General features: G+C 35.0%; 1 protein-coding gene across 39 annotated transcripts in view; it reads left to right on the top strand.

The window, feature by feature from the left end:
* Positions 1 to 25,657, top strand: part of TRDN (triadin) — a 225,433-nt gene that overhangs the window by 186,919 nt on the left and 12,857 nt on the right. For 21 of the 39 annotated variants that reach the window (XM_066179292.1, XM_066179289.1, XM_066179279.1 and 18 more), the window contains 9 exons: positions 196 to 243; positions 4,817 to 4,861; positions 5,607 to 5,624; positions 7,266 to 7,313; positions 8,185 to 8,205; positions 11,695 to 11,721; positions 12,769 to 12,804; positions 13,009 to 13,053; positions 13,968 to 14,003. In XM_066179292.1, coding sequence (XP_066035389.1) covers positions 196 to 243; positions 4,817 to 4,861; positions 5,607 to 5,624; positions 7,266 to 7,313; positions 8,185 to 8,205; positions 11,695 to 11,721; positions 12,769 to 12,804; positions 13,009 to 13,053; positions 13,968 to 14,003 — 324 coding nt within the window. Of the gene's footprint in view, positions 1 to 195; positions 244 to 2,655; positions 2,739 to 4,816; positions 4,862 to 5,606; positions 5,625 to 7,265; positions 7,314 to 8,184; positions 8,206 to 11,694; positions 11,722 to 12,768; positions 12,805 to 13,008; positions 13,054 to 13,967; positions 14,004 to 14,456; positions 14,507 to 25,657 lie in introns of those variants that run through there. The other 18 variants (XM_066179285.1, XM_066179308.1, XM_066179301.1 and 15 more) reach the window with 16 other exon arrangements.

The following is a 25,657-nucleotide window of genomic DNA, read 5'->3' on the forward strand; positions in this document are numbered from 1 at the left end:
CATGATTTTAATTTTATAGGGAAAAAGTACTTAAGCATAATTTCTTGAGAAATATAACTATCAAAAAATTCTTCTCAAGTCTAGAGGGAATCTGTAATGCAAAGTCATATTTTAAAACTATAATGAGAATCTTTCCTTTTTAAAATGTTCCAAAAAATAAAAAGCCTTCTAATATAGGGGTTCTTATTTTCATAGAGCACGAACGTGTTAAACGTGAAAAAGCTGTCTCTCAGACCAAGCCAGGTAGGTTTGATAAAGTAACCTCTACTTATATCCAGCTCCTATTAATAAGGACACGTGTGTCTGCAAAACTTGGAGACTTCCTTGAGGTAGGCACAGGTGTTTTGCTTTGTGCCATTGATTTTTTTCAGTGTCTTGGAGAAGGAAAAAAATGAGAATGAAATTTAACTGAAAGGATTCAGCTGTCAAAGTTTTTGACTCTTCCTGTGACTTTTCTCATTGGTGTAGTAAAAAGCAATAGCAAAACCCATTTTCCCGAATGTGAGGAAGGAGTGCTTTACTGCCCTGCACTACATCAAAGTAGTATACTGGGAATTAACCCTTTCTCAACCTTTTCAGTAAATTAGTTATTACATTAAGTGAGTGTGGTCCCCCAAAAAAGGAGAAGCTACAATTCCATTGAGTACACACTCAGGAGTAGAGTCAGCCTCCAGCTCCTGAAACTCAAAAGTTACGGGAGCTGAACTAAGAGTAGCAATACTAATCCTGGACTGACTGTGCACTCAGGTAAACTGTAATAAACTGTAAGTAATAACTGGCTGCAGTGAGCAGGGCAAAGGGTCTCCCTTTCAAACCAGGGCTCTGTACTAATCATGGTTTTTGAGGAGGAAGGCACTCAAGGATCCACAGCTGGGTCTGGTGTGAATTAACAAGACTAAGAGAGTAACCTCACAGAAAACTCAGCTATTGATGCTCAGCTTACATCACTCTTGAGTAGTTCTCCAGTCCCCACTCCAAAAGCAACGGGGACTGGAAAGCAAGTATCCACATCCCATTGACCTTTGCTGGCAGTGCTTCTGCTTGAGCTTCACATTGAAATGAAGTGCTCATCAATAAGTGATTAAATAAACCATTTAAACCTTATGTGTTCAATGATAAGCAAGCAGGCTTTATTCCATTACTTTTTTTTTTTTTAAGAAATCTATTTCTCCAATGTATTTAGTATTTTTCTCATTCACTTTTCTAATGTACAATATTCTACCTTGTTAGTTACGTATTTTAATAGACATTTTGAGGTTTCCTGGAAGCCTTGAGGATCTGATTTAGTGAAGATGTATTGGTTTTGAGTCAATAGGGAAATAATATTTCTCTCTTCTTCTTTCTAAGACACACAGGCTAAGCTTTTTATTTAACTCATTGATCACTTTTCGTGTATTAACAGCTAGCAGAATGCTTCAGGCATTAGGTGCGCTCAGCCAAGGCAGGAATGTCCTAGCAAAGAAGCCAAGCTTGGTGGCCACAGTGGTGGCCAGAAAGTGGGTTGCCTGAATGGGTGGCATGACCACTAATCTTTCCTGCTAAATGAAATCAGTCCTGCTGCACAATTAACCCAATCTCACCCACATAGCTGCAGGAAAATAAATTTCCTTGGTAAGGAATTCCCAAATATTAGAACACTGTGTCACAAACCAGCATATTAGACTGAAGAGAATTTTACTCTAGCATAAATACAGTACATTCCAGCCCTTGGAATTTAAGTGCTTGAATGGAAAAGAAAAAAAAAAAAAAAAGAAAAAAAAAAAAAAAAAAAAAAAAAAAAAAAAAAAAAGAGAATGCTTGCTACATTTCCTTTAAAATCTCTATTCTCAGGTGATTAATGGTTGAGTTGGAGAGTAGTGACTGTTTTGAGTTTTATTTGATGACTGGAAGTATTAATCTGCAGGCACTGGTGGTAATAGTGCTTCTGCCTGCTGTGTGCCTATGAGTGCTCTTGAGTTAGCCGCTTGAATTATAAAAGTTTCATTCTGTACAAAACAATGGCCTCCTTTTTCACCTTGATTCAGTGCAGCTTCAAACCATTTTTCCTATGCCTCCTGTTGTCAGACTTAGAACTATCACATGACTGAAATGCTACAGAATTTCAGAAAATACATTGATCCCATAAGAAAAAGTTTAAATTAAAGAGTGTTTTGTGTATGTCAGTGAAAGCAAGTAAAGAAAGCAGATTCATTCCTGATGTAATTCTGCTGAAACTGCCTGCAGTACACAGAGAAATGTTTACAGCCTTATATTTTTCCATTTAAATTAGGTACATCAGGGAAAAAATTAATATTAATGCTTGAAGTGCTGCAAAACTGGAGCCCTGCAGAGCAAATAAATTCTCTTCAATGAAAGATTTCAGAACTTTAAACTTTGGGCTTACTCAAAATCAGGATTTTTTTTTTAATATACTTAATTTTTTTTTTACTGTTTATATTTTTATGAAGTCCTCAAAACTGTTTAATTTCTTTATTTGCAAGAGTCCTCATGATATTGTAAACAAAAAATACATGAAAAATTAGAAATATTACTTCAGTTCTTGTCAAAATAATATGTATTATCCTCATCATATGTTTTTCTCTGCTTTTCTTCATACTGAATGTGGTGAAGAATTTTATGAAGCTTCCTGATGTATTGAAGTGTATTCCCTTACAGAGACTGTTCTCCTTAAGTCTGGATATTCTGCTCCTTCAGTTTCCCTTTTGGGTATAACCAGTGGCTAGAAACTGAGGGAAAAAGCAAAGCAGCCACCACCTATAATTCTGCCAGGGAATGCATCTGGGTGTTTGTTCTCCAGTGGGATCAGCAGACCAATATTTTCTGTGTGGTAAGATTGCAGAATAGGTAGGTGAATGAACACCAGAGAATTACTGTGTTCATTTCCAGATGAAGGCAAATCCACAGCCCTGTCCAATTTTCAAGAATAAATTCATTCTGAGAAGAAACACCACCCCTACTTTCAAATGAATCAGATATGCCATCCACTCACAAACTTATTTCCTTACTTATTTCCTCACAGAATTATTATCCCAGAGTTACAAAGCAAATATTGCTGTACTTTCTCAACAGAATTATGAAAGGAAAAATATATTATTTGGTGTTCCAAAGTGTCAGGATATTATCCAAAGAAAGAGAAACCTTTTGATTTTTACTTGTCATTAATCCAGTGCATGTCGTAGGGCTTTTGTTAAAGTCAGCAAACTGGGTTTTCTTCTGTATTGGTATATAGAAAGTTTAATATTTCAATCCAAATTAGCGAAATGCACTGTTACATGTTAAAGTTCCTCTAACAGCAGAAAAAATGACACTTTTTCTCAATAAGTTGCATCTTCAAGCTGCTGGTTGCGCTATAAAACATTTCCAGCTTCACATACATTCACAACACGGAGAAATGCTTTTTAATTCACTGCTTTCATAAGAAACTGACAGTAACAAAAGCTGAGTAGGGGGTTAGAAATGTCCTAAACTTAATACAAATTAAGAAAAATTAAATTGTCACGTACCAGAAACATATGAAAGGCATAGTAATGCAGAGATATGTTTAATTTCCAAATAATAGAAAATATGATAATAGAAAATATCAGAGCCATAGAGCTTTATCCCTCCATATATTTGACCACATCAGTACTGATTTTCTTCTAGAAATAGACCAAACAAGCAAGAGTAGGGGACCAAGACATGTCTGCCCAACCTGATCTCCACCCAGTCATTGTCATCTTTGATCTTATGCCTTCCAGAGGTCTTAGTGGAAAGGAAGGGGCCAGAGGCAGGTGGCTGCAAATTGATTTCAGCAAGAGGAATGGCAAATATAGTCTGAATGTGTCTTGAGCATTTTTAAGAAGACTTTAGTAATGTATGTGATTGTTGAAAGGTAGAGTTCAGGAGAGGGGCTTGAATTCAATTATGTAAAAACACATAAAATAGAGTAGAGCTATAAAAGGATTAGGTAGGGTGAATTTTAAATCAGCCAAATGGGGCAGAGTAGAAATCTGAGCATAAACATCCCAGTTTCTACGAGATTGGGATATTGACAAGGTAAAACAAACCCCATTTGACTAGAAAGTGTAATCCCACCTACTTACTTGGAGAAGAGGAAGTTCAGGTCTGGTAGCTGATGACGACATGGGTCCACATCATCTGAGAGTAGTGCTGAGCAAATCCACAGGCAGCTCAAGAGCATGTCGGCTTGGGCAGCTTTTCCCATGAGATTAGCAGAAGGTGAAGGTTGCTCCAAGGTCTTGTGACAGATGTCCAGCTACGTCTAGGTAAGTTTGTCCAGTAGCAGGTGGTATGGACTGGCATTCAGACTGCCCTGTGTCCCTCTGTGAGCTACTATGTGCTTGGGCACCTCCATAACTTTTTCATCTTCAAACTGTAGACACATGTGGATACCTCCACCCATGTTTGTGGTGAGGCAGTATCTAAACAGAAGTTCTTAGTGTTGTTTTATACCAAACTGTTGGACTTAAACACTCAGGAAGGTGCTGTTGGCAAAGGTGAAATGGATGCAGGAGTAGGATGGTTTCCAGCTGAGTGCCTGCCTGAAGGACGCTGAAGGGCATGAGGCTGTTTTCCAGCAGCTGAGACTTTAGCCCCAGTAATTTACTTTTTCCTTGAGTATGATCTCACCATGCAGTCAGAACTCATAATGCCTGCATGCTGTTTTACAGTGCTATAACGGGATAATGATGCTGAAGACATGCATTTATTTTGTCATAGTGCACCATATGCATAATATCACCTATAGAAATATTTTTTCCAATTATATGAACTTATGCTAACACATTGTGATTTTAATGCTGCTTTCACAATCCAGAGGAGAAAATGAAACAACAAAAGACAACTCCCACTGAGAAGTCAGGTAAGAATAAGTGATTCTCTCCTGGTTTATGTAGGGGGTGGGGGCATTAAACACAATTCAGCACTCACCTTGTGTAGTATATTTGCATTGCAATTTTTTTTTCAGCATTTTGAAACATGTAACTGATAACAAAGCAAAACCAGCAGAGTGGCAATTGCAGCTAGCTTCTGTTCCACTAAGAACTGTCTTTCCAATGATGAAGACAGGTGGAGGCCTTTCAGCTCCTTAGCTCCTTGTTCCAGCCTCTCATTAGCCAGAGCTGGGCTAATGAGATGAGGTGTAGCTGTAAATCAGACCTCTGAAAGGATCCCAAATATCAGGATAAATTACCAGATGGATTAGGACTTTGGATCAGTCTTCTGGAGAAAATGTGTTTGGGACTAAACTCTAAATCTTATTTTTTTAATGTTTTTTAATATAATGCTGACAGGAAAAAAAAATCAAGTAATAATGAGTGTTCTAGAAGTAATAATGAGTGTTCTAGAAGCAATAATGAGTGTTCTAGAAGCTGTGAAGAGTCAGCCAAGGAATGAGAACATTCTCATCATCACTGGAGGTCAACATCAAAAGCTGTCTAAACTTTAGGGTTTGAATGCTGTGCGTCGTTGCACAAGTAGGGGAAGCTACAAGTGAGAACTGACTCCAATAAAATGCTTGAATGTTAAAAGAAAGGGGAAAAAAAGAGTATATTTTCTTCTCTTTCTGTATCTAACTTTTACAATTTCATCTCTTTTGTCTTCTGTAGCCCAGGAAAAGCCAACAAGTATGTGATTCTTACCTTAATCAGAAAAATTCCTGTAAAATTGTTGGATATGTGTGTCTATTTTTTACTTTTACATAAGGAAACATGCCCTTGGCAATTTCTAGTTTTGCTTAAAATTATAATGTCTTTATCACTGTGTCTTCCATTCCTTTCATTTAACATACTCTCTTGTCATTGCTATTTAAAAGTCTATTTGGAATAATCAGTTGCTTCTGTGCAGGAGTGAATTCATTCTAGGTTTCCCATATCAGAAGTCCCAACAACAAAAATTCCTATAGGAGTTACAAGTCTTTTAAAAAATCACTATTAAAAATTGCCTGGGTGGAATAAATGCTCCTGCTAAGTTAAGAAAAGAAAAATAGAAATTAATTAATATAACTGCATCTTGAATTCTTCTCAGTCAAAAAGAACTCAAGAGTCCATACCTTAACTTACCACAAAGCCTGCTTGTTGATTTTCTATACCTTTCACACTTTCAGAGTTCAGGTTAAACTACAATAATGATATTTAAAACTGTCAATTAATTCCCCACGTAATTTAATGATAAAAAAGTCCAGATATGGGAAATGAATCACTCTTCACTGAACTAAGTTTTCATTCATGCTTCATAAAAGTGCTTCCCATTTGAAATTTCATATGATGTTTTCATCTCAGCAATTCCCAACTTGTCTCCCCACCTGAAATCACAGTTACTAGGAGTTCAATTATTCATCTGAGTAGCAGAAAGGCTAAGGCTTATTGCCCTTTTTTCAGAAGCCATTCAAATTTTCAGCACTTTCCATTTTACAGTATGCTTTTGATTCCTCATTTCTCAAAAGGAAAGTGATGTACAGTTGTTAAGCTGTAGGAAACATCACCAGGAAACAAGGCAGAGCTGTTCATTGATTCCACAGCCCTAAAATGTATTCTGGCCCCAGTTTCCAACTCTGCTATGAGATCTGTGGGGCAGGTTTTTTTCTAAGTCTGACTTTTTTTTGCAGGACTTAATTGAAAGAAAAGCTTCTTCAACTTTTCTATTTCCAGCAACATTATATAAATTATAATTTTTCAGTAATAATTATGAAGTAGAAGGACGGGAGGAAGGTTAGGGAAGCAAGCATGTGGAGATAAGATGCATTTTCCACACCTAAATATAATTATTCATATATCATAGTATGTGTCCAAGACTTCGAGGATTTAGCTCAAGTATATCTGAATCAAGAACAAAGGATGAGTGAATGGTTGCTGAGTTTACTCTGCACTTTTCCAATAATAAAAGCTGAAAATAGATAAAAATTGCAGAAGAAAATATAGGAGAACCTACTAACTTACTTCTCCCTTAAGACACATGCATGACTCTTAGTAGCATTAATAGTAGCTATATTTGTGAAGCTATGTGCAGTACTAAAGAACTTTGTTATTTTGTAGCAGATCTCTCAGTAGATAATATTTTAATAACCATTCATTTGTGGAGTTTTTTTCCAAAATAACAGCATGAAGCAAGAGAAAGGAAATGTTTAATCCTGAAAAACATACATGCAATTCTTCTTATTAAAAAAAAAAAAAAAAAAAAAAAAGCCAACCAAAAAAAGCCACCCAGCAGTGCAAAATGTGACTTAGAAACATTATGACCATTTTGTTATGCTGCTGTTTTTTGTCTAGAGCATGAAGTAGTCAGACATGAAAAAGTTGTTCCCCTTACAAAACCAGGTAAACACTCCTGCATTTTATTTTGCAAATTTATTTTGAAAATGTTATTTAAAGAGATAGTGAAATACAATTGCATATGACAAATGTCAAAACCATGTCCCTGTGATCTATTTTGATGTATAGAATGGTCCTGACATGCTGTATCACACACTAAATAGCACAGTACATTTTTGAAATGCTGGTTGTCATTTTAAGATATAGATATATGTATATATCAAAGGTCAAATTTATTCTTCTGTAATTCCATTGATGTCAAAGGCGTATGTCAACAAAGAATTTGAACTGCTTTCTGAAACTCCTTACTTTAAATGGCTCCATCTTGCTAATTATTTGTGGGGATCTGCCTCTTATTTGGACTTCACAAAAGAGTTAGCCTCCCAGGATGAACAATACTTTAATTTTCATCCATTGCAGGAATTATATGATATATTATTCAGATCTTGATCTGGAACTATCCATGATCTGTGGTAAATGTCTCTGATACCATAGCTCATGCACAGTCTCACTTGTACAATATAGAGCAAAATTCATGCTGGTACAGGAGGAAGCATTGTTCAGTTTCACTGTGGACTGTCATCAGGAGTTTAAAAAATGTCTGCTCCATGCTTCTTCGTAAAAGGAAATAAGTAAAGAATTAATGTATTTTACCATTAATATTAGTCATCCTTAACTTTACAAAAACAATTACAGTCTGTAAATGAGAACACCCCTACTACTAACATTCATTATTAAATTGTTATTAATTAATCTGTAAAAAGCATGTTCTGATATGCAGAAACATATAGAACAAATAAAACCACTCTCAACCATAACAATATTATGCTCAACCTGACTGTTTTGACCATTTTTCTTTCATCTTTTTGCTTCCCAGTCAAACCAAAAAACACTGCAAGTATGTGCAATGACTTTATTTCTTATGGAATATAAACCTTTTTTTCAGACGCATGCTCTCTCAATTTGCATTTTTGAAATTTTGTCATGTTACATAATGCTATTTTCTTGCTTATACTACAGATACTCTTGTATTCTGTCTGCTTACTAACAGCCAAACACAACAACACCGAACACATTTATAATGCAATATTGTGAAACTGCAAGATTCAAACTCAGTTTGCAGTTTACTCCCTAGAAAATAACATAAATTACACTGGTAGCAAAACTGGTATTCTGGTAGTTCTAGATGAGTGTAGCTGTATAATTTATATTTATGAAAATATATTGTTTATTGAAAATAAGAAAATAGCATCATGTAGCATAATGGAATTAGACAACCTTTTCCTTACTTCTTTTACCATTTGTAAATTACTTACATCATTAATTCACTAAGCACGTTGTTGGCCTTGTTCCAATAAAAGCTTTCTTTAATAAAAAAACCCTAAATTAAATTAAAGAAGAGAAAGGAATATTTCCAATTTAGATTAGTTTTAAGGAGGATTCAAGGGGAATTTATCACATTGCAAGAACTTCCACTGAAGTCATGGGATAATGTCCTTTTTAAGGCCATTTTTAAGGAAGGCTTCTGAACAGATGAAGGTTGGGATCTATGCTTATTGTGGCAAGTCATTACACATTACATGCTGCAAAGCATGGTCAGACAAGAATCAGGACAGTGTTTGTACTGCGTGCTTTGAATTGTGAAAATGCTGAAGTATGGACCTCCACAGATGAATTAGTTGTTGCCTCTTTGGCACAGGATCTGTGTTTATTCTTTGGTGCTGTGCCTGGCACACCGAGGCTAAACCATGTGTTATTCTGATGGAAAGTAAGCTGATGGCAAGGCAAAGCAAAATGATTGGCTTAAACTTCCCAGACCAGTCGCTTGTGCTAAGTGCTTAAAGTTAGAGAGGATGAATACCTGCTCTTAAACACCCTTAAGAAGGAAAACAGTGTTACTCTAAATCCTAGATGTATAGTCAAAGTGTGAGCACAAGGCATTTGAAATATGTCTACACTGAGGGTTCTCCTTCAGCCCTGCAATGTTCCGTTTTCGAATTGTTATTGCAAAATTATTACTTCCTGTGAGGCTATCCATAGGCTTATTTCCATTTTTGCCAGTATTTAAAAAAAAATTTCCCTCTATCTAATTTTATTATTCACTTTTGTTCAGTCTTGTTTTCACTGGATCTTTCCACTGACATGTAATGTCTTCTGCAGTGATTTATCTGAGAGACTCAGTACCCACTGCTGTTAGAGGCTCATCACAGATTTAAGTGACTAATTCCTTATGCTTTCATTACAAAAATCACTGTTTACAATGCTTTCTTATCAAGAGCTATCTTACCCTGGTATATTGTGAAAATAAGGAATAGACAAGATATTTTCCCTTGACCTTTGCAGAGGGATGTTTGTACCACATTCTTGAGCTTATATTCTGCTGCTTGAAATGATTATAAAGGTTAACGGTGCCTTTAGAAAAATGAAAAAGAAAATAAAAAGAAAAAGCAGGAAAACCAGCAACAAGCAGACCTATGGTCATTTACAAAAGTAATTCTCTATACACTGCCCCGTTTTGAGCAAACCATTCTTGAATAGATCTAGCTTAAGATTTTAAAAACCATAGCTAGCTATTTTAAATTGACTTTCTCTGCTTAAAGGAGAACACTTAGTTGGATCACTGCCTCCTTTATTTATAGAGGTCTATATAGCTTTGCTTCATGTATTTCTTAGCCAGGTGTACAGTGTACTTACCATAACATGAACATAGCTATCATGTAATTCAGTATGAGATGTAGTAATGGACACAAAATACCCACTGATTTCGGAGTTCAGGTCCAGTGGGAATGTAAAATAAATTAATATATTTATCCTGGGCTGAATTCATTCACACATTGTATCTTGTTCAGTTTTACTGTGAAAGCAAATGTGGTTTAAGTTAGTAAAGAAATTGGATCATGAGGGAATGCAGGTATAAACAGTTTGTTGATGCATTGAGAAGAGGAAATGGCCCTTATACTTCATGCAAGAGATGGTCAAACAAACTGCCCTCCAGGTCAACAGTCCTCTCATACCTGACTGCCTAAGTCAACCAATTAATCCCAAATTGGGGTACATGCAAATAACTGGGCCCATCCAGATCCCTCATTTCCTCAATTAACAAGTGAGAGCATGAAGCCCTTTCCTAGATTTAGCACCTCAGAAAAAAATCTTAGCTTTTTCTTCTGAAAATGAAAAAGCATATTAATTATTCCATGGGTCACAATGCAGTAATGTATCACCTTTCAGAAGGTATGAGCAAGATCATAAACAAAAAGGTAGCTATTAAAGGACTTTAGCATGTTTCATTTAATAGCAGCAAAATTGGCCTTTATTGAATGCCCATGGTGCCTAGGCATTCAGCACTGACATTTACAGGTCTCCTTATGGGCCAAGACTTGAGTGAAAGTTTCCTGGGATGTGCTAGGGAAAATGATGCTTAATTGCTCAGTCTTCCTGATGAAAAAACATTGACTGAAACATTTTCACCTTGGTGTGAGTTCATGCTCATCTGAAGCCAAAACTCAGTAGGAAGAAAGTACAGAGATAACTCAGTCAAAGGAAAACCCTTAAATGCTTTGTGATCTTTTCCCTTTTTTGTCCTGCTCTAAGTTCTTGGAAAAGAGGTTTCGCTTGGGTAGCAAGGTCATTCTTTTCTTTCAAATTGTATCCTTACATAAAACCAGGACTAATGAAGTAGTGATGGGTAAAAAAAATATTAAATTCAAAACCACAATGTATTTAATTCTTTGATTTAAAATGGGTGATGATGATTTACATCAGAGAATTTCTATCTGTTGGATTGACCAATTTTCATCAATTATTTTGTGTATTATAGCAGCACAGGAATAAATGCTTCTCTTGTGCTAGGTGGTGTGGAAAGATGTAGTCAAAATCCCTCAAGAGATTTTATTCTTAAAAGGCAAGTCAAATTGCTAGCATGGGAGAGACACTTAGGGGTCAATGCCAGCTATTCAAGGTCAGTGTCAGTCTTTGTTTGGGAAGTGTGGACCATAGGAAAAAAGGGGTAACAATTAAACTGAACACATTTTTTTTGAAAATAGCATAGTCAGCTCTAACCTTGAAGGCACGCTTAAAAATAAATCTGTTTAAATATTTGCTTGCTGGAAAGCTTTGATTGGCACTGTGTTTGCATTTGCAGGAATCATTGCATGCTGGATTATAGTACTTCAAAGAGTGAGACTCTTAGCTTTCAGTGTGAAATCCTTCATACACGCCCATTGTTAAGGCACATTTGTTTGTAAATTAATACCCTGCAGAAAAGTTGCAGATGAAAGAGATCTATTTAAATGTTTGCTAGCCCTGAAAAAACACGGTACTGAAATTCTCGTTCTTTTCCTTCCCTTCCCCGCCCCCTTTCTCTTCATTACTGGTTATTTTCCTGGAGAGTCAACAGCTGAAATCCAAACATCAGGTAAATATTACATATTTCTAGTTTGCCTCATGGAAAGAACTAATGAACGTACCAGTGTTGCTTAATGCATGTTGCTCACCAGCAAGGAACAGTGATAATGTAAAGCAGCATGGGTGAAGTGGCAGCATTGCAGCTGCACAGGCCTCTGTCACAGGCTTTTGTGTTCATCTGGTTACGTGGTTTTCACTGTCCACCTTCTGCTGCACGTTTTGGTGAGCTAGACACAGATGATCTTCACTGAAAGAGATGGTGTGAATCAGGTGACACATGCACCAGAGGACACTGAATTATTACAACTGGTTGGATGATGCAAAATGCAAATGAACCATTTGAAGGCAGCCAGCTATTTTTCTGTTGTAGTCAACAGGGAATACTGAAATGGGCTCAGGTGCCTGAAGTGATATACTTGGCTTAATTGCAGTCTGCCTTGTTAAATGGAGTCACAGACCAAATGTATTTGCAGCTGGGGAGAAAGGATGTGGGAAGGGAAACAGCACATGTTCTAAGTGAATGTAGACTAGGAAAAACACCCCTCAATAAAATAAATCACAATCTATTGCTGCAGGACTTCTGAATGGTCACATATGGCAGTTCTAAAGGTCCAACTAGCTCCATACCCTGGGAATGTTTGTTTCTTTCAGATGTCTGAGATCACTCTGGGAAAGAGAATAAGAAGCAAGCAATGGGCAGAGGCTTTCCCTAGTGTATTTTGGCCACAAAAAAATAGGTAAATCTGGCAGTAGATAGGGAATTACAGAATTCAAATGCTGAAGTCTTTATCAGGATTTTCTAAACTGCACTGCAACCAGCAATATTCAAACAGTATCTAACAACTCTACACAAAGCCCAAAACTGCCACCACCACTAAGTGTAGCAGGCACTGTTGCAGTATTAGAGACATTGTAAACATGCCATGAGAAACATTTATCTCAGTAATTCTTCTAGGGAAATTGCCGGGGAGAGGATCTTTGTGCAGTGTACGTATTGTAAAAGCCCTTTATTTCTGATGCCTGTCACCTAATGTTATTTCTTTGCAAATCTTTCTAGCAACAAAAAAACCAAAAACAACTAAGGAAAAAGAAGGTAGGAATTTACTCCATTTGTTTATATATATGTAGAAGATCACAATAAAAATACTATGAGTTTGCAAATTTGCATGTATTATTGTTTGAGGCAAATCCTAAAATATCTGTGTTAATTTTCTAAGAATTTTACTTGAAAACTCTAGGTAAAATCTATTTAACAGTCAGTTTAACAAACTTAAACAGTGCTACTTTTTCTTTGTAGAAAAAACAACTGAGAAGAAACCTCTGAAAGATGAAAAAACTAAAGGTAATAAAGTGATGAAAATCTCTGCAAAGTGCAATAAAAATGCAAATATTCAGGTTTGGAGGCTTTTATGGGATTGGAAAGAGGACCTGTTTTAGTCTTTCTGCACACATGCAATTAAGCCAAAATGATGAAATTGTGCATAAATCCCCAGTAATTGTATGTCTGGTGCCTTCTTTGCATATGAGTATCAAGGCTTACATCAGCACATCCAAGCTGGCTGCAGCCATGCCCTCCCTGTGACCTGTCCAGCCCCCAGCATTGGAGCCCAGGATTAGCAACCCCCACTCAATCTGCTCTTGTGCTCACTACTGAGGGAGTGTAAAGTTCATCTCCACAGCTTGTCTGTTGCCTTAGGTCACCAGCTTCATGCTGCAAAATAACCATGCTGATAACAAGAAGCATTTTTTTCCTGCACCAAACTTCATGATCGCCCATATTCTGGCTAACCTCTTGTACACAGTACTGCCTTGATTGTTTCCTCACAGGAATATGCAAAGGGAGAAATGGTTTCTGCTGTATCTCTAAAGATAATTAATAGCAATAAATTACAGTATTTTATTAAGAAAGTGATTGAAGTCATAAATTTCTTCTCTACATTGGTTAAATGCAGTGACTTGCACATAAAATTTGTATATTGAAATCCTGAACCTCAAATGATAACAGTGGCACTGATGCAAGTTTGCTAAACTACCGTCTAGAAGCAGTCTGCTTATATGGTTTTACTGGACAGAATATTTATTTGTTTAAATTATTTACTAGGAGAGCCAGGCTTAAAAAAAATTTGGTTTGTAGAAAACCCTATCTGAGTGATGATTCCAAGAAACAAACATTTCTTGATGAAATTTATTTCAGTATTTTGACCTGAAACTGTAGATTAATTTATTATCTATATTTTTTTTAATGTGTCCCACCAGTAAAAGAAGATTCACGACATCAAAACCTGACATCAGGTACATGATTTTCCTTTATTGTAAAGGAGTCAGGAAAGTTGTGGTTTGTAGATTGGTTTTGTTTGGTTTGTTTTGGGTGTTTTTCTGTTTCTTGTTTTTTTTAAGGCAGATGGCCCTTGTAATATTTTCTAACTCAAGTCTATGGGACAAGATGTGGGACAAGCCAGGCAAATCAAATCCATAAATCTTGTTCCTGTGAAGAATGAATTGCTGAAATGGTATTGCTTTACCACCTTCCTAAATTTTTAAACATATATTAATCTGATTATCTAATAAAACAAGAGATCTGTAATTAATTTGGCAGTGCAGTATTTGAAACTTATATTTTCTCCTCACAGAAAATCTTTTCTGTAATAAAGTCACATAGGGAGAAACATGTTCAATTTTTTTTCTCTCACATTATTGTCTCATTCTTCACACTATCATCTCACATATCATATTGTCTCCCATCAGAGTCTGCCCCAACTCCACTTCAGCAAAAATGGTGAATAAAGATGGGCATCTCAGGAGAAATCTCCCTCCATTTTGTAATCATGTTTTTGCTAGTTTACAGCAAAAGAAAATATATGTTCCAGATTCTTGACTAGTATAAATTAAATTAATAGCTATGACTTCAATGGACCTGCATTATTTCATGACAGACAAGGATCAGTCTTTAATCTCACCTGAGGTCTAACTGGCTTATACAGAAAATGTGAACTATCTGTGAATATAGTTCCTCCTAATGCAACTTTGTAGTCTTAACCTACTGGGAAAGTATTTCACTTCTAATCATCCAGACTATTTTATTGTACATGCTTTTTTTCACTTTATACTGTAAGTGGAATAATTTAGAGTCTTACATTCATGATATAAAACATGTAATATATGTGTAGTTATTTGTATCTATTTATTTATAAATATCTATTTATCCATATGTAGAAACTTTAAATCATAGAATAATAAAAAAGATACCTAACTACAAAACAAGTGCAGAACAATCTGTTTTCAAGGAAGAGAAAATACAAATGAAGTGCTAAGATAAAGCTTGGATTTGTTACCATGTGTATAATATGAAATTATTTGCAGACATGGCTCACTGTGTTTTATAAGGGCAACTGCATTTACGTAAGAACAGCTTGGACTTTTTTCATCTCATGTTCTTTAATCAGGAACACAGAGATATGGATTTAGATATGAACTTTATTTCCTCTTGATTATTGTGTTATCAACAGATAGATAGAAAAGGTAGAATCTATGCTATCAAAATTTTATGACTATTTAATTAACAGAGATTTTTTATACATCAGGAATTGTTAATCATAATATAGAACCAGTACCATAAACCAAAGATTGTGCCATGAGAGAGAAGAATTATCCTATGCATCAAAATCCCAAATATAGTGTAAAACAGGAACATACTAAAAATTTTCTCTCACTGGACTTCTCCTGCCCATCACCCTCCTACAAAGTTTACATCATTCAAAAACTGTGTTTCTGTGGCCTTCATTTACATTAATTATAATGACTGTTTAATTTAGTTGTATGTTATCACTTGGCAATTATTGTCAACTTATCAAAATTTTATGACTATTTAATTAACAGAGATTTTTTATACATCAGGAATTGTTAATCATAATATAGAACCAGTACCATAAACCAAAGATTGTGCCATGAGAGAGAAGAATTATCCTATGCATCAAAATCCCAAATATAGTGTAAAACAGGAACATACTAAAAATTTTCTCTCACTGGACTTCTCCTGCCCATCACCCTCCTACAAAGTTTACATCATTCAAAAACTGTGTTTCTGTGGCCTTCATTTACATTAATTATAATGACTGTTTAATTTAGTTGTATGTTATCACTTGGCAATTATTGTCAACTGGGTGTTTCTCGGATCAGAAGCAGCTCTGTGCAAAATCAGTTCTTCACAACTGGCTTTGCAAACAGAACTTACTATGCAAGTGTTTTCAAACTATTCTTTGTCCACTGAAAAGAATAGTTATCTTTCAGACAAAGAACATCAGTTACTCTTTTATGGACATTGTTTTTAGGTATTTGCTCAAATTGCGAATTTGAAAGTTTAGACCAAGTCTCAAGTTATGTGTAGTTGAATTGGAACTTGATAACTTTTTCCTACTTTGTATGCAGATGAAGCCAGTAGTTTTTACCCAGTGCACTGAATACTAATTTTTTTTTCTGATAAATGGAAATAGAAAAGGATTTACACATTCTGAGCTAATCTAAAACTTTAAATACTAAATCTTCATTCATCCTTCAAATGCTGAATAGAGTAGATTCCCATGTTCTTAGATTTTACTCAGAACCCTTCAACCTTTCCCTGATATTAAAAAGCAATCTGATAGAGGTGAATATGCAATTTTAAAAGCTGAAGATAGCTGCAATTTTAGAATGCTCCACATTTGAACAGAATTTTAAGCACTACTTTACCTTTCATAAATAATGGTGCCATGTGCAGAAGACACTAAATTTCACTCTTCTGTAGAACTGCAAGCAATTAATTAGAATACTTTCCTCTTCTTTTTCCTCTCCTAAATGTCAAAGTTGACATCTTTACAGAGACTGAAATTTACCAACAGAAAAAAAACAACAAAACAAAAAAAAAAAAAAACACCAAGCCAAAGAACAGGAGTTCTGGGAGCTCTATTTTTATTTCTATCTTATAACAAATGTATTTGGAAGCACATGTAATCAGTTTTTTTGACTCTTGGAATAAAATTTAAGGAGTGTGCAAATTCAATTCTCTAGCGAGGATTATCTACCGTACTCTTTATATGAACAGCTGTACACTTATACATGTTCTAGTTTTTTTCAAGGCTGATATCAGAGAAAGAAAATCTAAATGGATCAAAGATTGATTATATTTATTCTAGATACCTTCCAATGCCCTCTTGGATGAAAGCACTGGAACCAATACATATTGCATTTATAACACAGTTAGTTGAAAGGGTTGATGTTTTCACTGCCCACAGATGTGCAAATGTGTTAGAAATAGAGAGACTGTGTTGCAAGAGGTTGAAAATTGAGAATTAATGAAACTGATACTATTCTTATATGCATTATTTTTTAAATTAGAGAAAAGTTTGGATTATTCTCAAGGTCAAGTAAACCACACCACCCATGATAACTTCCTTGTAAATATATGTACCATAAATAATTTGTGCATCTACTCTCATACATTATTAGATGTTTGAAACTTTCTTTGACATGAGTGAAACTTTCTTTGATGTGGGAACTGTTATACCTACTGTTTAATTAAAGAACTTGTACTTCTGTGAAAACTGAAATCAACATTAAGCAGAGTTGGAACACTGCTTATATGAACATACTATGCAAGATCTTTTATGGAAGGAAAAGCTAGATTTTTCATCTACTTCTGCAATGACAGAGATTCTCAAATGCAATACTGATTCTCAAACATTTTCTAGCATAAAGAGCAATAATTTCGTCATACTATCAATATCTATTCAATGCCACATTAATCACCACATGAAAACCTCAACAACTGCAGGGGGTGAATTCATTATGTATCTTGTAAATGTATGGAGACTGGTTTATTACTGAGGTTGTTTTAGTGCTTTGCAGATTCTGTCTAGTAATATATTCTACGAAGCAAAGATGATTCCCCCCCCCCCAAAAAAAAAAAAAAAAAGAAAGGCAAAATGTTTTATTTGATGTGAGGTTTGATATGACAGCCATTTGGGAGACTATGAAGGAGATTTCATGATTTCATCAGTGCTAAGGGAAGGTAAACTCGTCAGCAGTGCAATGTGTGAGATTTTTCCCATATATTATTATTATTTTGAAAGAGACTAAGACCACTTCATTTTTTCCTTGGTTCTGGAGCTTTTGAACACTTTGGAATAAAACATGATCCTTTTTATTGTTCTGAAGTAGCAAGTTTTGTCAATTTTATTAAGCCCAAACATTTGTAGTATTCTATAATATAGAAAGTTTTTAATGAATGACTTTTTAAATATTGCGAAATAGTCAAAACACAAGACAAGAACTTTGTCTCTGCAGTGTGGGTAGCTCTCACCTATAGACAGGTGGTGAACTGCAGATACTATATTCTCTACTTTTCTTGCCACCCAGTTGGTGTGTCTCATATGTATTGATGCTTCTGGTACACTCTCTGCAGTTTCTTCCAGAAATTTAGCTGCATAAACTTAGACTGACTAGAATTTTCTCACCAGAATTCAGCAATAATCACCAATATTTTTGTTGTTGTTTTCTGGGCACAAGAAAGTCTGTTCTTTGCTAGAGTATTGTTAGAAGGATCTGACACTCTGAGAAGTTTCAGAATTTCTTATAAAAGATTTGTTCTCATTTATTTACAAGACCTGTGTCTGTGTTGGTTATTCTCATTATTCTCATTAAGATTTTCTGGGGTGTTCATGACACACCAGTACAAGAACTCAGCAGGAGAGCAGGATGAACTGTGCACTAAGGCTGCTCGCAGGAGAGTCCATGTAGAGCATTCTCAATTCCGTGGATATACAGGAATGTCTCAACATTTCATGTTGGTCAGAATTGTGAGGACCAAGCCTGTGTGCAGACCTTCCAGCAACTTGTTGTTAGTCATTCCATTATTCTGAAGTTGGCTCTTAAGCAAATACTTGGAGACTAAATCTCATCAGGCTTGTCTAAATGAAGACATGGAGGAATACTGCCCATTTGGGAGATGCAAAGGTTTAAAGAGCAGAGTTAAACCTTGTTAAGTGCTGGAGTGGTCATTTATTAAGAGCTAAGGTGACCTTGATTTAATTTCGTTAATCTACTGTGGACTTTTCACTGAGGCTGCTTTAATACTGAATGAGCATCTACACAACATTTTATACGGACTAATTAATCTCTTTTTAATTTACCTTGAATTATTCTTGCTGATTGTTTCTATGTAGAAAAGATATCCAAGAGGGAAATTTCAGACATATTTTGGTAACTAGGTAAAATGAAACCTTTAGGATCTCTCCTGAAACTGATTAAATGTTACCAGAAAATTTCAAATAGATTATAATTAGTTATTAAACTCAAAATCTGTAAAGACACACCAAAACGAGAACAAAATATCAGGTTTTATGTTAATGATGAGTTTATAAACAACCTCCCAGCATAGTGACATTATAATTTAAATCATGAATTCCAGAGATTCTACTTAAATGCCAAAGGTTTAAGTTGTATCTTTCAAAACAAAAAGACATCACTGTGAGAATCTACAAGCATTTTGGGTTCATGTTGTTTCTTCTATGGGAGATTCTTTAATATCTATTCCTAGCTCTAAATTAATCTCTTTTTTTTACTTTTGGCTATATTTGGTAATTTAATCACCTTATCTTGAGTTTATTTATTGTCCAGATTTGTTTACAATTAGGAATTACTGACATTGAATCTCAATCATCTTTGCCTTATCGCAAGATTTATTTGGAATCAGTACAAAGGCCACCTGCCCAGAGTGCAATCATAAGTTTTCACAGCTATCAACATGGTGAAAAAAGAAGGGATGATTGAGTTTAGTTTAACAACAAAATTCAGTTTAGTATAACAACTAAATATTAGCTATATGTTAATAACACTTGAACATTATTAGCTCTTGAGAACCTTTGATAATTATGCAAACCTGAACTGTGCCACAACCATGAATATGTTTTACAGATTCCATTGACAGACTCTTATTTAAAATCTGAGATAAAGAAATTAATCCTGAAGATCAATAAGCAGAATGAGTCCTTGCCAATCAAATTCCTGTTTAAAATACAAGGTCAGAGCCAAAACATTGTTTTAGAATATTCTGATGTCCAAAACAGTCTGTCAAGGAGGTTTCATAAAGCTTAAAATGTATGCACATATAAGGCACTTTACTGTGCAAGCAGAATGTGTTTTTTTATCCTACATTCCTGGTTTTGAAACAGCGCAAATTGCTGGAGTAGTGCTCTGTTCCTACAGAAACTCCTCAGGATCCAGAAACATGATTAACAATTCCTGTCTGCCAGACATGTTTTGAGCACAACCAAACCTTCATCAGGCCCTTGACAAAATGCAGCTGCAGCTACTTTTCTTTTGAAATGATAGAGGCAATGATAGTTCCTTTATACCTTTGTAGTCATTGTGTAGTCTCTAAGGGGTTAGGATGAAACTTTTTCGAAGCCCTGTTCAACTGGAAAGCCTCAGGTTTACAGCTTCTGTTTTCCAGAAGGGCACTAGGGCTTCTGAGTTACAAAAGAGTGTAGCTGAAGTGCAAACTGCTTGTTCCTCTCAATTTTGCACAATTCTAGATCCACCAATATAAGAGTCCTTGGTACCAGAGGTTAATGGACAAGACTTCTATTTGATAGAAATAGAAGAAATAGAATAGAAAATTTGATAAGTCTTTTTCTGTTTCAGAAACGTCTTTATGTAAAATACTTCAATATGGTTACCAGATGAAATAATTGCAGACTAATTTTTATGCTCCCAGGCACACCCTAGTAAATGTATGGAGATGGCTCATGTGGCTCATGCAGATGCACAGCCCTAAGTTCAGTATCTGGAGAGCTCTGCAGTTTACAGTGGAGAGATATTTCCTGTTGTCATTGAAGATCTGCTTTGTGAACATGACTTAAAATGTGGGCACTGGTACTTAACTTAAATCTTGCTCAAAGTGTCTTAAGTCTACCCTAAGTCTTGGTCCACAAACATTATTAGGCCTCTTCCATTACACTTGATAATGTGCCCATGAGCTTGGAGTCATTTTCTATATCAAAAGAAGGTGAAAAAGTTCTATGAGAGAATACACTAAGGGAAAACTCACAGAGAGTGATCCCAGAAATAAAGGATATTTAGAAAAAAAAATAATTGGAGGATAAGCAAAAGTTAAAAATGCACAAGGTAATCAAAATCTGGGGTTCTTTACAATTAACTCATTAATTGATTCCTTCTTAGGTTAATCCCAAAATTTATTTGTCTAGCAAATTATTAAACACCTGTGTTTTCTATAAATGCAGGACAGAATAGTGTAACTAAATATGCAAGGGTCACAGCCTATGGGAAAAGAAAAACGACTATGAAAAAATTTATTATTTAGTGCACTGGTCTAGGTCCAGCAGAGGGAATCTGTTTTGCCTGAATTTGAAAAATGAGTCCAATTAGTAATGTTATTTATGCCTGTTGAAAAATGAGTTAATTCTTTTCCCCTTAACTGGGTCAAAACATTTTTTCTAAAACTAAACTAAATAGAAATATATATGTAATTTGTTTAAACATTGTATATATACATGAAATTTATTTCAAGACAAATGAAGCAAAAGTATATCTGTATAAGTCTCTGAACGATGTTGCCACAAACAAAATATAAATGTCTTGTATCTTAGTGAACATTTTTATGTTCGTTTTGCCCTTTAGTTTGACTGGCACCTCTTCTTAAATCACATTGCAAGAGAAGAGAAAATAAGTACATATTATGTATTCCCAAGACATACTTTGTGGAAGTAAAGTTATATGCAAAATGCAATTCTTCAGCAGTTTTCTGAGTCAGAGATTATTTATCTTTGTTTCAGATAAATGGCCATTTGTTCAAATCCCTCTTCTGCTTTAGGGACGTAATTGCTGTCATATTTTTTCATCAGCATAGGTTTTGTTTTTAAAAAATTATCAGCTAAAGGCAGACATCCTGATATTGGAGTGAGTTCATGTTTCCAGACTACCATCAGTATAGTGAAATCCAGTGGAAAAATCCTAATTATGTCATACAAATTTTTAATCAGTAGCAGCAGATGTGAAATATTTTATGAAGACAGCCTATTGAGTTGCTACAGTTTCTTCCTGTCTTTCCTTATTCCCAGAACTGCAAATTCAGGGAGAAGAAGGCATTCTAATTTAGCTCCATTTTTCATTGTAAGTAACACACAGGCACAGATCTGATCTTTTCTAATCTTAAGCAGTTAGAAAAGAGCATATTTGCTTCATGGTAAATCAGAGAGGAACTTCTCCAAAGGGTTACTCATCCCTTCGGAATCAGAATTTCCTCCCAGCTTCATGTCACATGGCTAGCGCTAAATCCAGAAGGTAATGCCTCCAGGGCCTGTTGTTAAGCAGGGTGAATTTGCTTCTACCAGGGTTTGCCAGCAGTTCAAGTTTATCAGACAGTTCAACACTGTCTCTTTATTGAGTTTTTATTGTCATAAAAAGAAGTCCTGCTGTTCCCAGCAGAGGAGTTCTCATTGAAGAAGACAAGTGTGTGAACATAATGCTACACAAAATCCAAAAATCCCCCAAACCTTTATTTAATAAAGATTTCAGTTAGAATGATAACTGAAATGAAGAAATCACTTTCATCATTCAAGCATCAGCTTCCCTTTCATTAGCTGCTTAACTGCCTTATCATACACTGTTTCCCTCCTGTCACTTCACTTCTCCTCTCCTCTCCTCCTTTCTCTATCCTATGCCTTTACAGCAAAATAAATATATGGTATTAACTTCTAGTTACTTGGTATCCATTCTTATTAACATAAAAAGTTCCCTGATTGTTTATTCCTTCTTCTTTGGTTTTATCCTTTTTTTATGTACATAAATGTGTTTGTATAAAAAATTTAAACCAATCTAAGTGAATAACAGTTATTTAGAAATAATGATTTTCTTGTGATACGTTGAAATTACATTAGTTGAATGTGCTGAACATAGGAATAAGTTGACAGAGACAATGTCATGTCAACATGCCTAAATTTCATGACCAGCACACAGCATGTTCTACCATGACACTGTCAGTGTTTATTGAGCAATAGCAAGAGAATGCAATTCGATTTTGCTGCCCACCAAAACCACTGAACTCTCCTGTAATTACTCTTGCACTGTGAAAAAAAAAAATTAATAACTTCTGGTCCCTCTTATATATAATTTTTTGAATGATTCATCCATTTGCTCCTATGTTTCAGTAATAAAACAAATCATGCCAGTACTAGACTCCTTTGAAAACTCAATGCTAGCAAAATAGCAAAGCCTGTGTGCTCTGATTATTGCTGTGTTTTGTTGGAAGTGTCTGCATTACCACATATGTGTTGCACTGTTAAGTCTTGCATGGTTTTACTGTCTAACAAGAAGAATTTTTTTAATGACTTTTGGGGGAATGTCACTTTGGGGATATTCACACATTTATGGGAGAATTACGTGGTTTGTGTGCAGTGACCATAACACGGAATGTAACAATATTCCATAAATATACAGCTTATTATCCATTTAGCCTCCCCACTAGAAAATGCAAGAGCCAGTTAACAAAATACAGAATGTTTTCTTTAAATGGTTGTCAGATGTAAAAGACAGAAAAAATAAATTTCTCAAGCGCAAAGACAGAAATAAAAAATTTCACCTTCTATTGTGGAATTGGTTTCCTTAGAATAAATATCACATTCATTGAGCTTTGTTGTTATGTTTCAAAAAGAGCACTGACTTTGACAAGTGACAGATCATAACTGGTCTTAACCAGTTCTGTTCCTTTAATCTTATATATATTTTTACTGTGGTGATATTTTCCCCTCTAATGACATTAGCTATAATGAGAGCGCCCTTCTAGTGCTATTGATTTGATACATTTTCATCATTTTTTATACTAAGTGTTATTAGAGACATGTACTACTGACTTTGTACTGATACTATTTTGTTTCCACATTGAAAAAAGCTGATAAAAGCTGATTTCTTCAGTGTATTCAGTAAAATTTGGGGACAAATTGGGACCACAGACACCCATTTGGAGCAATCTTCTAGGTGGGTTTTTTTTTTTGTTTGTTTGTTTTTCTCACTGTTGAGCATTATTTGTGAGAAAAAGCATATTAACTCTTATAAAATAAATCTATTTTGCCTTCTCCAGGCCTTGTTGGAGAAGTCCCACAATGCCTGAAAAAGAGCTGTTAAGGAGAATCTGAATTCTCATGGCTCTAATAACAATGTTATTGCTAGTATTTAATTCCGCTACTCAAACATCTTTAGCCCTTTCTCATTAGATAACTTATTATTTGACAGACCCCTTGATAAAACAGATATGAAAACTTGGTTTGTCTTTGCAAAGATGTGCAATTAATTGCATTGCATCACAGACACTTTGAAAGTAGCTTTGAGAGCTACTCTCCAAACATTCTTCATTTTCTTTTGTTATTCAAGATATAAAAATAAAATGCAGAAAGAAGCATCCTCACGGCATAATTGCTTTATTTTCCTATCTATGCGTTGTCTACACAATGCTAGAAAAATGACATTTGAAGAGGATCTTTTTAGATATATAGAATTGATTTAAAGTGGAAGTGGTAATTCTTTTTTATTTGTAATAGATATATAAATGTTTTCTCCTCTTCTTTTTCCCATCCTTCTTCACATTAAGCATTGTAATTTCTGAGAATGACTGTAGTATAATTGTACAGCATGATCAATAGAAAGAAGCTGAAAAGAATTTATTGGAAAATAAATAATTAAATTTTGACCCAAACATGTTGTTTTGAATAGTAGGTATCTATGGGCCATGTTGTGAACTAAAGAAAACAGTATTTGGTCTCCTGCACAGGCTGTCAGCATTCAACTTTTCTATTGAAGAAATAAGATGTAATTAAAAGTCAATTGCACAGGGCCACTAAGAACAAAGACTTACATTCTCCGTTTTGGAAAGTGTGAAGGCAAATATTTGTGCTGTTTATAAAAGATTCCACGATTTCCCTTCCTCATCTGACCTGTGCTTTGTCTGGTCACTTTGTCATACTGTAATGTTGCTGAAATGTTACATAACAGGGCCAAAATTGACTGATGGGAAAAGAAGGGGAGCAAGGGGGGAAGTGCTTACTTTTATTCCTGACCCTTTAGTAAACAAAAAATTCTTTGGCTTCCAAATTGTTGGAACAATTTATTTATTTTTTTTTTACTGTTACATGGTTCAGTTTTGTTTGCTGAAATTTGTTCGCACTTCATGTGCATTCCTGAGAAGCAGTCACAAGTAAAAGTGCAGTTGTTAAAACTTCTTTTTTATTTGTAATTGCTTACTGAATAATAGTTTATAATGCTATAATTGTCTGAATTTTCATGGTTTTTGAATTGTTTGTTTCTATTAAGACAGCCTCTAAGTGAAGAAATTGAATTCAAACTAGAAAACAATTGTCACACATTCACTGTAATTTTCTCCTAATAACCAAACTGTTATTGCTAAAAGAGTATTCTTTTCAATGAATATTTAATTTGGTGATTTGCATTAAAAACAGCTATCTGAGCCTTATACAAAGGAGATTTTTATCATTGTAATACATAAATAGACACCTTGATACTCTTTAGGATTATTAAAGTTTATTACAGGATGCTTTCCTTCTTTCTGCCAAAGAACTGAAAACACCAGAACAGTGCTCTCGCTATATTCCTCACATTTCTTGAAACCAGCCCTCTGTGTGACATGCATATCACTTAGAGATCAAGAGCACAAATAAGCTCCATAGAATATTTGTATACTTTATTGAGTAACTGTTGAAGGTACTTAGCATATCCACTATATAAGCCCTAAACAACTTTACACAATCTTTGAATCCAGGGGGCTTTGTTTGTTTCTTTTCTTTCTGGAACTCATCTTCGCTGTTCTCCCTCTGACTGATTTCCATCCTGGCAAAATTACTTACAGAAATACCTTTTTTTTTTTCTTTTTCTTTTTCTTTTTT

The sequence above is a fragment of the Chamaea fasciata genome, unplaced genomic scaffold, assembly GCF_029207755.1.
Source record: "Chamaea fasciata isolate MVZ Bird 193981 ecotype frontalis unplaced genomic scaffold, bChaFas1.0.hap1 SCAF_3, whole genome shotgun sequence".
NCBI classification, from domain to species: Eukaryota; Metazoa; Chordata; class Aves; order Passeriformes; family Sylviidae; genus Chamaea; species Chamaea fasciata.